The 12,288-nt window shown below is 38.9% G+C and overlaps 1 protein-coding gene across 1 annotated transcript in view; it reads left to right on the top strand.

Annotated features, from left to right (window-relative positions):
* The window catches only part of RRN3 (RRN3 homolog, RNA polymerase I transcription factor), a 44,543-nt gene that overhangs the window by 14,060 nt on the left and 18,195 nt on the right, over positions 1-12,288 (top strand). Inside the window, exons 4-9 of the mRNA XM_037141223.2 lie at positions 3,447-3,536; positions 3,639-3,768; positions 4,144-4,203; positions 4,545-4,608; positions 5,758-5,827; positions 8,482-8,580. Of these exons, the coding sequence (XP_036997118.2) occupies positions 3,447-3,536; positions 3,639-3,768; positions 4,144-4,203; positions 4,545-4,608; positions 5,758-5,827; positions 8,482-8,580 (513 nt within the window). The remainder of the gene's footprint in view (positions 1-3,446; positions 3,537-3,638; positions 3,769-4,143; positions 4,204-4,544; positions 4,609-5,757; positions 5,828-8,481; positions 8,581-12,288) is intronic.

Genomic DNA, 12,288 nt, shown 5'->3' with positions numbered 1-12,288 from the left:
TAAGGTTTAAATGAACTGATATACGTTGAAGTCTTAGAACAGTGCCTGGCACAAAGTATTATATTAGTGTTCATTATTACAGGTGCTCCTCCACTTACAATGTGGTCACACCCATTGTCAGTTGAAAATACCATAAGTCAGAAATGGCTTTGATCCATACCTGCCCTACTGAACACCATAGTTTAGCCTAGTCTACCTCAAAGGTGCTCAGAACACTTACACTGGCCTCCAGTTGGACAAAATCATCTCACTGCCTTTGCCCAGCTTTATGAGAGAAGTTGGTGCCCCATATCACTAACCTGGGAAAAGATCAAAGTTAAAAATTTGAAGTGAATTGGTATCTTCACCACTGTGAAGTCAAAAAATTGTAAGTCAAATCATCATAACTAGGGGACCGTCTGTGTTATTACTATAATCTATAAAATCCTTAGTCTTTGGGGTCCAGCTGAGATGTTATCTTCTGTAATGGAACTTAACTTGGTTCTCTGTAAGTACTTGGCTGTTCATTCAGTTCATTCCCCACACTTCCAGCAGATCTTCCTAATTGCAAATTTGGCTTATAGGGACTTCAGTGATTTATGTGGCCCCACTGTGCTCCCCAGACTTATCTGTTGGTTTGCTCACCATGTACTCCAGCCATGCTAAACTACTTTTGGTTTTTTGAAAACATGCTTTTCCCTCCGTAAGGAATCTAGCCCCCAAAGGATGCTCACTTGGTTTAAAGACACTGGCAGCATCACTTCTAGTTTAAAGCTTCCCTGGGCCTTATCTTCTGGCACAGGTACAAAGGACCATTTCCTTTGTGTCCCACTGTATTCTATATTAGCACTTCTCATCCTCAGTATCTGGACCTACCGGATAATCACATCAGTTGTGTCTGTGTTAGTTCAGAGGGGTGTTGCAAGGAATATGCTTCTGATAATAGTTAATTACTAAAGTACCAGAGTCTGACTGATATACTTTTAAAAAAAAGGAGCAGTTTAAATGTTATTATAATTTTGTCACACTTTTTCTTTTACTGGGAAAGAGGATAGAGCTAACTCATTTTCAAGTAACTTACCTTGTCTTCTTTGCCTCAGGCAGTGGTGAGCCATCATTAATGTTACCCTTAATGATTGTGGACATGATGAGATAACCACATTGCAAATTAGTTGTGATTTACATTATTTTTCTGTCAGCTTACATGGGGTTTCATCAGAAAATAGTTAATCTCATTGAAGTTTGTCACTTAGCACATAGAAAGCACTTAGTGGTTAAATGAAGGTAGGGTAAAGGAGGCGCAAGGCATTGTGGGACTGGGTAGAGTTTAGGCCCCAGGTGGCAAGCACAAGGCCCACTGGCCGAATTCAGCCCTCCACCTTGTATTATCTGCCCTGCATCTTGTTTCTACTCCGAGGCAGGGTCAAGCTCCTGCTTAACTGTTAAGGAGTAGTTACATGTATACAGTCCTAAATTACATTCAGCCCTTTGAAGGCAACTGTGAGGCTGATGTGGCCCCTTGTGAAAATGAGTTTGACACATCTGATTTAGGTTTTGACCCAGACAGATAAGTGTGAACCTGGTTATTGGTTTCTTGGTTGGGCAGGTTGCTTATAAATCCCTCTTAGCCTCCATTTCTCAACTGTAAAATGGGAGTAACAGTAATCCTTTTGCAGTGTTGGTAGGATTGGGAAAAGATAACCTATGTACAGAATTGAGCACCGTGCCAGGCACCTGATGTGTTCTCACTAAATTCTACAAATAATCTATAATTGTGGGTACAACCCTGTCTATTAATAGTCTGTCACTCTAGTTATAGCAGTGCCCTGACCAGTGCCTGGAGGAGGTCCCCTGAGGTGGGGTGAGGGGAGATGAAGAAAGACAGACACAGTTTAAGGAAAAGCAGGGGCGAGGTGGGGCATCATCCTCTGATGGAGAGACAGTGACCCTGAACATGGTCTCTGTGTTTATTTTATAAGGGTTAGTTAGATAAAGCTCAAGGATGTTTTGCAGACTCAGGGGAAAACTGCAGGCATAATTGCTCTGTTCCCAGGCTATCTAAATGATAAACATTCCTTCTGCAAAAGTTACAGTCACATTCAGCTGAAGCTCAAGGTTAACTATCTCCTTAACCCCTGTGGGTTCCGGCTGTATGATGCCAGCCTTCACCATCCTCCACACAGCACTGTCTGTTTATAATCTGTTACTGTAGATACGACACTGTATTGCTTTTTCTTTTCTTTTTTTCAGATCTCTTTTCCTACTGAGTCTTAATCTGCATTAACCATTTTTCAAAAATGAAAATTTTAGTTTTTTCTTGTAGATGTTGTATATATGCATGAATACAAACTATATTTTGTGTAACGTGATACTGCATTTTATTCATGGCTTATTTTCTTTCTTTTTTTAAATATACCCATGACTTAAAGTCTAACTTAATTTCCAGACTTGTTAAAGCTCTCTTTTTTCATTTAGCAGTTTTTTCCATGTTACTAAAAGTTGTGAACAGGAATTTTATTGCCTTAAAAATATTTCATAAAGTAGTGGAAGCTTTATTTGCATATAACACATGTTTTTTAAAGATTTTATTTATTTCGCTTTAGAAAAGAGAGAGGTGAAGGTAGGGAGAGAAACATCGATCCGTTGCATCCCATCTGGGGAGTGAGCCACAGCCCAGGCATGTGCCCTGACCAGGAATTCAACTGGTGACCTTTCACTTTGTGGATGCCCAACTGAGCCACATTGCTCTGGGCTATGCAGCATCTTAATGCATTTATTTATGTATTTATTCATTCATTCATTTATCTTAGTACATTTAAACCAAATGACAAGGTGGGGTGAGAAAAATTTATATTTATTAATGACTTTAGTCAGTCAGCCTGGACTGAATGTTATTAACATGCTTCCTTGTTAGCATGGATAGAGGTAGCTACTGGTCCTTGTAGTCTTTTTTCTTTTAAAAAATTATATTTTATTGTTTATGCTATTACAGTTGTCCACACTGTTTTCACTTTTGCCCACTTCCACCCAGCACCCCCCCAGGCAATCCCTGTACCATTGTCCATGTCCATGGGTCACGTACATGTGTTCTTTGGCGGAAGTCCTTGTAGTTTTATAATATTTGAATCTGCCATAATTCTGTGGTTATTCAAAAGTCCCAGGTGACAACATTTGAAAGGTTTGTATTCTTTTAGGGCAAATAAGTGATGAGAAGGAAATATTACATTTAATTCTTTTTCCTGTGTGAGAGTTACTACATTTTTTTCTAAAATGGGCAAATTTGACATCTTTTTCCAGTTTGCTACAAACTAAGAAATTTTTATTCCAATTTTGGCTTAAGTCCAAGTTTGCGACTTTTTTCCTAATTTGAATGTTATTGGTAGGTGATTGATACAAGATAGATATCATTTTCAGTCATTTTTGAGGATTTGTGATTTTTTAAAGTATTTTTCTGTGTTTAACTTAAGGATGACCAGATCATTAACTGGCTGTTAGAATTCCGTTCCTCTATCATGTACTTGACCAAAGACTTTGAGCAGCTTATCAATATTCTCCTGGTAAGTTCACCATTTATTTTACTGACATGCGTGATTCAGTACTTTGAAAAGTATTTTTTGTATCCATAAAATGTTTCTTTGTCTTTCTCTTCCTGCCTGTAGAGATTGCAGTGGTTGAATAGAAGTCAGACGGTGGTGGAGGAGTATTTGGCTTTTCTCGGTAATCTCGTATCAGCGCAGACTGTCTTCCTTAGACCATGTCTCAGCATGATTGCTTCTCATTTTGTACCTCGTAAGTGGTCCCTCTTGCTTTGATTTTTCACTTGTTCATTATCTTTATTAAACTGCTACCTTTCCAATACACTTTGAGATTGTGTCACCATTGAAGATTCCAGGGTACATGTTCGCAGCAGTTCTGGTACACGTGTGTTCCCTGTAATGACCTCTGTGGAAATGCTCAGACTTGTCACCGTGATTTCTATGAGTTGTAATTTGCTTTCATTGGTGAAGTCTTATTAGAACTCAGTTGTTTAAAAACTGTAGTTATGTGACTTTTTTCCCCTCCAGATTGTAAGCTTAATCATTGTACTGGTTTAGACGATGGAAAAATCACTTTTTTTGTAGGTCAATGACAGAAGAATAATATATTTTGTTTTTCATTTCAAAGCCCGAGTGGTCATTAAGGAAGGTGACATAGATGTTTCAGATTCTGATGATGAAGATGATAGTAAGTATAAAGTGGATTAAAGCAAAAAAAAAAAAAAGAAAAAGAAAAAGCCTGCTGTGTCTTAGAGAATGCATGTTGAATGATAAAGTTTAATGGCAACCTTTAATGGAATTATTTATATATATATAGAGGGCACTAACATGCAATCAATTACCCTTAATGTTTACTTATATAATTAGTCCATTTAGTCCTCATTGATAATTGGCTGTAGAGAAAAATCTGGAGACTATTTCTCTGATAAATGATTTCATTTTGGTTGCAGATGCTTTTAATTTTAAGTGTGTGATTTTTCAGTTTTCAGCATTATTTGGCTGCTCATACTCTCATTTTTTGTCTTGTAGATCTTCCTGCAAATTTTGACACGTGTCACAGGGCCTTGCAAATAATAGCAAGATATGTCCCATCGTAAGTACACTTTCATTACTTTTTTGAATCATGGTATTTAGGTCTCAAGAAAATTGCATTCAGTTAGTAGGAAATTACAAAATATTTATGGAAGCAAAACTCAAGTCGCGCGCTGCATGTTTTCTTTTCATATCCCGTTTCTATAATGTCACGTTCTACAAAAAATGGCATTTTAACTTTTTATTCATTGTCTTTATTTTGTAAAACTTGCATGCAAATTTTCCACCAAGTTATGGATAGTGATTGGAATTTTGCTTTCATCTTCAACAGATATGATACTCAGAAATTTTCAGTGAGAAATCCCTGTGTTTGTGTCATGCAATTTGAATAAAAATTGTAATTCTAAGAAATTTTAAGTGTATAGGTTTATTTTGGAGGGGTGGACTTAAGTTTTCTCTCTGTTTATTTGCTAACTTAAAAAAGTCCAAGTTGAGCCCTGGCTGGTGTAGCTCAGTGGGTTCAGCGCAGGTCTGAGAACCAGAGGATCGCGGTTCAATTCCCTGTCAGGGCAGATGCCTGGGTTCCCAGGCCAGTTCCCAGCAGGGGATGCACTAGAGGCAACCATACATTGATGTTTCTCTCCCCCTCTCCTTCCCCTCTAAAGATAAATAAATAAATATTAAAAAAAAAATCCCAAGTTGAGCCCTGGGTGCTGTGGCTCAGTGGATTGAGTGCTAGCCTGTGAACCAAAGGGTTGCCAGTTTGATTCCAAGTCAGGGCACATGCCTGGGTTGCAGGCCAGGTCCCCAGTAGGGGGCACATGAGAGGCGACCCACGTTGATGTTTCTTCCCTCTCTCCTTCCCTTCCCTTCTTTCTAAAAAAAAATTTTTAAATCTAAAAAAAAAGGCCAAGTTGACAATTTATGTGTGCAGTAAAAAATGTTTACATTTTAAACTGATGTTCTTTTTTGATCTTGTAGAAAAAAGAATTCCCCTTTAATTTGCTATTGATATCAAAGTGAATAGAAGCTTATTTTCCCTTAAGTTACAGATTTTCTCTGAAGCTATGCATTAATTTTCAGTTCTAATTGTTTGAGGTAGGAGTTTCCACTTGCCTCCTATATCCATATTTGCTCTTAGAATAGAAATGTTCCCTTCCAAGAGAGTTCAGTTAACATGGGTACGTTGATTTTTCTTTTCCCCCACCAGGACACCGTGGTTTCTCATGCCAATACTGGTAGAAAAATTTCCATTTGTTCGAAAATCTGAGAGAACATTGGTAAGAAATCTTTTCATGGGGAAAATAATGAAAAAATTGTTTTCTGTAATTTAGTTTTGGATGCTATTGGGTCTAAGACTTTGACCCAGATTCCTTTCTCATTGAGTGACTGAGGACCCCTGCTGCTACCTTCTTTGATTCCTGTGTGCAAGTCAAGGGCAGAATTTATTTCAAAAATATCTGAATAGGCTTAATGATTATACAGATACAATTACTAGAAGGTAATAGTTCATGTATTATCAATTGTAAATATACCTTATTTGAACATGAAGGCAGAGCAGAGCCTTCTATAGAATTCTGTTTTAAGTTTTACTTATTCCTTTCTGAGTTTTAGATCATCTACATTGTTTTTATTAAATAATAATGGCTCCTTTCTAAGAAGATTAGTTTTTCCTAAGTAAGGTATTACAAATACTATAAGGAGTTGATAAATTTTTATTTGTGATAGTGTTCTTCAAGTAGAATATTATAAATCCTATGTCTTTTATGAACATAGATATAAAAGTTCTTAACAAAATACTGGAAATAGACAACTGAATCTAGCAACAGGTAAAAAGAATTATGCACCATGACCAAGTGAAATGTATCCTAGGAGTACAAGGTTGACTTAATATCCTAAAATCAATTACTGTACCCTACCACGTCATAGAGTAAGTGACAGAAACTATGTGATCATCCCAATAGATGGAGGGAAAGCATCTGACAAATAGCAAAACTCTTTCATGACAAAAAATGGGACCTTTTTTAATCTGAGAAAGGACACCTATGAAAAATCTCACAGCTGCCCTGGCTGGTGTGGCTCAGTGGATTGAGTGCCAGCCTGTGAACGGAAAGGTTGCTGGTTTGATTCTGGCTCAGGGCACATACCTGGGTTGTGGGTCAGGTTCCCAGTGGCGGGGGGCATGTGAGAGGCAAGCACACACTGATGTTTCTCTCCCTCTCTCCCTTCCCCTCTCTCTAAAAATAAATAAATAAAATCTTAAAAAAAAAACCAGCTAACATTCTACCCAATGGTGAAAGACTGAAAGCTTTCCCATAAGATAAGGAACAAAAAAGGATGTCTACTTCTCTGCTTTGTTTAGTATTGTACTGAAGGTTCTAGCCAGAGCAGTTAGGCAAAAAAAATGCAAAGACATCCAGACTGGAAGGAAGAAGTAAAACTGTCTCTATTTGCACGTGATAAAATCTCACATGTAGAAAAATCCTAAGGAATTCACAAAAACACTGTTAGAGCTAATAAATGAGTTCATCATGGTCACAGGATGTAAGGGTCATAATTCAAAACCCAGTTCTATTAGACAGTTTAATGTCTAATAGAAAAGAATAGTCTTATTAACAACTAGTTCTGGGACAAGTGGATATCTATGTGTAAAGATGAAGTAGCACCTTCTCCTCAGACCATATACAAAAATGAACTTAAAAGGGATCAAAGACCTAAATGTGTAAAAGCTAAAAAAAAATTCTTAGAAGAAAACATGGGTTAAAATTCTTGTGATTTTGAATTATGCAGCAGTTTATGGATATGACATGGAAAAAACAATCAGAAAAGTAGGTGAAGTAGACTTTGATCAAAATTAAAAACAGTCATTCTTCATAGGACACTTTCAAGAAAGTGAAAAGGCAACCTAAGTAATGGGAGAGGATATTTGCAAATCACATATGGGATAAAGGTTGTATCTAGAATATTTAAAGAACTCTTAGCTCAATAATAAAAAGGCAAATAACCCAATTTACAATTGGCAAAGAATCTGAATAGGTGTTTCTCCAAAAAAGATGAGCCAAATGAGCCATCAGGAAAATGCAAGTCAAAACCACAATAACATACCACTTTGCACCTACTAGGATGGCTGTACTCAAAAAGGTAATAGTAACAAGTGGTGAAGATGAGGAGAAAACAGAACCTTGCACATTGCTGATGAGACTATAAATGGGAAATGGTGCAGCTGCTTTGGAAAACGGTCTTGACAGTTCCTAAGGAGAAATGAAAACATTTGTCCACATAAAACTTAAGCGAAGCAGCATTATTATTATTATAGACAAAGTGTAGAAACAACCAGATGTTTTATTGGTTGGTGAAGAAACCAAATGTGGTATGTCTATACAATGAAATATTTTTTGGCAGTTAAAAGGAATGGCTTGCTTACTTGCTACAACATGAATGAACCTTGAAAACATGCTGAAAAGCCACACAATTTAAGTTGCACTTATGTGAAACGTCTAGAATAGGCAAATTCATAGAGACAGAAAGTAGACTAGTGGTTACTGAGGGCTGGACAGAGGTACTGTACTAAAGGATAACAGTTTCTTTCTAGAGTGATGAAAATGTTCTAAAATTGGTTATGATGACCGTTGGTTGTACAATACTGGGTATACTATAAACCTTTGAGCTGTGTGCTTTAAATAGGTGAATTGTATAAAATATACCTCAACAAACCTGTTTTAGTATTTTACGGGGGGTAATTTACCCATTGACATGTAACAGACTACTCTGCTATAAGCAGGCAGAAAATGTATATATAAAAAGTATAGTTTCTGTGTTATTGGATGGTCTGTTTTTTCTGTTTAAGTAATTGGAACTAGAGATTATGTAATGGATTCTTTTCTTACGTAACTGAAAGATTCTCTGTTGAAATGTTTATCTTTTTATGTTTTAGGAATGTTATGTTCATAACTTACTAAGGATTAGTGTGTATTTTCCAACCTTGAGGCATGACATTCTAGAGCTTGTCATTGAAAAGTTACTCAAGTTGGATGTAAGTATCTAATAATTTTTCTTCTTCATTTTCCTTTATTAAGTGTATTTGTTATAATCAAAGTATTTGAAATAGTAGTAGCGGTGATAGAAAAGAATTTATATTTCCACTTTTGTTTCAGTTCTTGTACATTTCTTGAAATTCATTGATGTCCTGGGGATTATAGACAGTCCTCCATTTCTCATGGTTGGGGCACATGGCATTAGACAGTCACACCAGTGTAAAAGTGTAGTTGTGGTAAATGCTGTGAATGGAACGCATGCAGTGTTATGGGCTAGGAAACCTGATGTAACCAGAAGGAGTCAGGAAGGCATTTGAAGAGACCTGCAATAAGGTGCAGTAGGAATGAAAGAAAGTGGTGGATTCTCTTGACATTGTGGAAGAAAGGTGAACTCATCCTCGAGACAGGGTAGGAAGTAGAGAGAGAATGCGGGTAAAGGAAAGGAATCCTTCAAAGGTAGCTCCCTTTGGAATCTTGGTGATGACATTAACAGTAGTAAGAAAAGTCAGAAGGAAGTTGGAAGGTGATGATTTCCATTTTGGGTGGATTAAGGTATGCAGGTAGGGAGCTAGAGGGTGAGTGCTCACTAAGCAGCTGTAGCTGCAGGTAGGGGACTGAGTACAAACCTTTAGAATGATGTAATTTAGGACAGGAGAGAGGAAGTATGATAGGAAGTGTGAGGTAAACCAAAGAACACGGCTATGTGGGGAAGATCTGGAAGAAGGAAGGGTTTGGTTAGCCTGAAATATTGCTGATATTTTTAAGGAGAATGAAAAAAGCAAAAGTCCTTAGATTTGATGATTGGGAGGTAAGTCTGTTGCTTCATCAGTGTGGGGGGGACACTGTGTTTTAGAGACTGCATGGTTAGGAAGTGGGGTTGTCAGAGATCTTGGTGAGGGTTTGTGGTGTGAACAGAAGATGAGGCGGGTGAGAGGCATATGCTAGGGTTGGGGAGAGTTGAGGTTTGTGGCCCGAGGAGATGAATTGATGGAGGAGAACGCTGAAACTGTAGGGGAGAAGGAGGCTATAATGAGGCAAGTCTAGGAAGAGCTGGAGGTTGGGCAGGCTGACACAGTGCTCACTGGGAGTTAATCTCTGCCCAGCTGCATGCATAATCTTGGTAAAGTTTTTCTCGGGTTAATACTTACGGAAAAATTTTTTAAATCTTTATTTATTTTTTAAGTTATATTTTATTGATAATGTTCTTACAGTAGTCCCAATATTTCCCTCTTTGTCTTCCTCTACCTGGCATCTACAGTCCCTCAGGTAGTCACCACACCTTTGTTCATGTCCATGGGTCATGCATAGGTTCTTTGGCTACTCCATTTCCTGTGCTGTACTTACATCCCCATGGCCTATTCTGTAACTACCTATATGTACTTCTTAATCCTCTCACATCTTCACTCACTCCTTCATAGTCCCCTCCCATCTGTCAAACATGAAAATGCTCTCCATATCCATGATTCTGTCCCACTTTTTGTTTGCTTAGTTTGTTTTTTAGATTCAGTTGTTGAAAAGTATTTTTTGCCATTTTATTGCTCATAGTTTTTATCTTTTTCTTAAATAAGTCCCTTTAACATTTCATTTAGTAAGGGTTTGGTGATGATGAACTCCTTTAGTTTTTTACTTATCTGGGAAGCTCTATACCTGCCCTTCAATTGTAAATGATAGCTTTGCTGGATAGAGTAATCTTGGCTGTAGGTCTCTGCTTTTCATGACTTTGCACATTTCTTGCCAGTTGCTTCTAGCCTGTGAGGTCTCTGTTGAGAAATCAGCTGACAGTTTTATGGGAACTCCCCTATAGGTAACTACCTACTATTTCCTTGCTATTTTTAAGATTCTGTCTTTAATCTTTAACCTTTGGCATTTTCATTATGATGTGTTTTGGAGTGGGCCTCTTTGCATCTATCTTGTTTGACACTCTATGGTTCCTGGACGTACATGTCTGTTTCCTCCATCAAATTAGGAAAGTCTTTCGTTATTTTTTCAAATAGATTTCCAATTTCTTTCTCTTCTCCTTCTGGCACCCCTATGATGCAAATGTTGAAGTGCTTGAAGTTATCCCAGAGGCTCCTTACAATGTCCTCATTTTTTGGATTCCTTTTTCTTGTTGTTGTCTTGATCGGTTATTTTTTTTGCTTCCTTATGTTCCAAGTCATTGATTTGATTCTCAGCTTCATTCTACTGTTGATTTCCTATAAAGTGTTCTTTATTTCAATTAGTGTTTCCTTTGTTTTTGACTGGATCTTTCTTATGCTGTTGAGGTCCTCACTAAGTTCCTTGAGCATCCTTATAACCAATGCTTTGGACTCTGCATCTGATAGATTGCTTATTTACATTTTGTTTAGTTCTTTTTCTGTAGTTTTGATCTGTTCTTTCATCTGGGCCTTGTTCTTTGTCTCCTCATTTCGGCAGTCTCCCTGTGTTTGTTTCTATGTATTAGGTAGAGTTGCTTTGACTCCATGTCTTGGTAGCGTGGTCTAATGTGGTAGGTGTCCTGTAGGGTCCAGTGGCACAGCCTCCCCTGTCACTCAAGTTGGGTACTTGAGGTGCACCCTTTGTGAGGGCTGAGTATACCCTACTCTGGTAGTGGAGCCTTGATTGCTATTGGCAGATATGTGGGAAGGATTTACCCAGGCCAGTGAGCTGCAAGGACTGGCTATTACCACTGACCACCAACCTCCATCCCCCCATCCCTGTGGACAGTCAGCTGTGCTGGGGCAGGGCGGAGATGCTGTGACATGGGCTATAGCTGTCCTCTGGGTGCGCTGGCCTTGGGGTTTCCCAGGTGGTACAAGCCAAGTTCATCCTCCACCTGTGTTCTGCCTGGGGCCAACCTGCATGAGCTGAAAAGCTATCTGAGATGGCTGCTACATGTGCTGGGCATGGAGATTCCCAGGAAACCAAGCTGTGAATATAGTTTGGCTGCTGCTATTGCTGAGCCTGGGGCCACTTAGAAAGAGGTAGGTAGATTGAGGGCTGTGGGATACTGAGATTGGCTGTTGCTTGTTTGATTGGAATTTAGGAAGTTGTGAAGCATGAGTCAAGACCAGCCATTCATATCTTGGGTGTGCCTGTAAGTTGGGTGGAATAGCATCTCAGGGGATCTGCAGTGTGGGGTAAACATTGTAAGCCAAGTTGATGGAGTCTCAGATATGGCATCAGCCTGCTGGCTCTGTGGCTATGAAGGGGGAGGGTTCAGAAAAGGAACAATGGCCTTTGCCTGTCTTTCTCTTTGGGAGAAAGCTGTCCCCCAGCTCTTGCCTTGATGCCAGACACTTCAGTTCCTCCCTGGGTGCTGCTGGTGCCTTTCAAGCTGGTACCCAGGTGCTGGAGCTCAAAAGGAATGAGTCTGAGTAAGTCTGTGTGTGGATTCTTTAAGAGGAATTGCTTGGGACTCTTGAAGTTTCTTCCCCCCACTCAATCCTGGCTGGTTTTTGCATTCAGAAGTTATGGAGACTTAACTTCCTTGCCCTGGGGGTTCTGGGGTGGGGCAGGGACCCCTCACTTCCGAGATACCTCTCCTGAATGTTTTTCCATCACAGGTGGATTTGGGAGTAGTCCATTCCACGTCTACACCCCTCCTACAGTCTGGATGGATGTGGTTTCATTAATTCCATAGTTGTCACACTTCCATTCAACTCAGTTTCTGATGGTTCTGAGTGATGGTTGTTCTGTATTTCAGTTGTGATTTTGATGTGCTTGTG

This window comes from Artibeus jamaicensis, unplaced genomic scaffold (genome assembly GCF_021234435.1).
Source record: "Artibeus jamaicensis isolate MK-2021 breed Jamaican fruit bat unplaced genomic scaffold, CSHL_Jam_final contig_729, whole genome shotgun sequence".
In the NCBI taxonomy this organism is placed as follows: Eukaryota; Metazoa; Chordata; class Mammalia; order Chiroptera; family Phyllostomidae; genus Artibeus; species Artibeus jamaicensis.
This window is presented reverse-complemented; position numbering and strand designations above follow the sequence as displayed.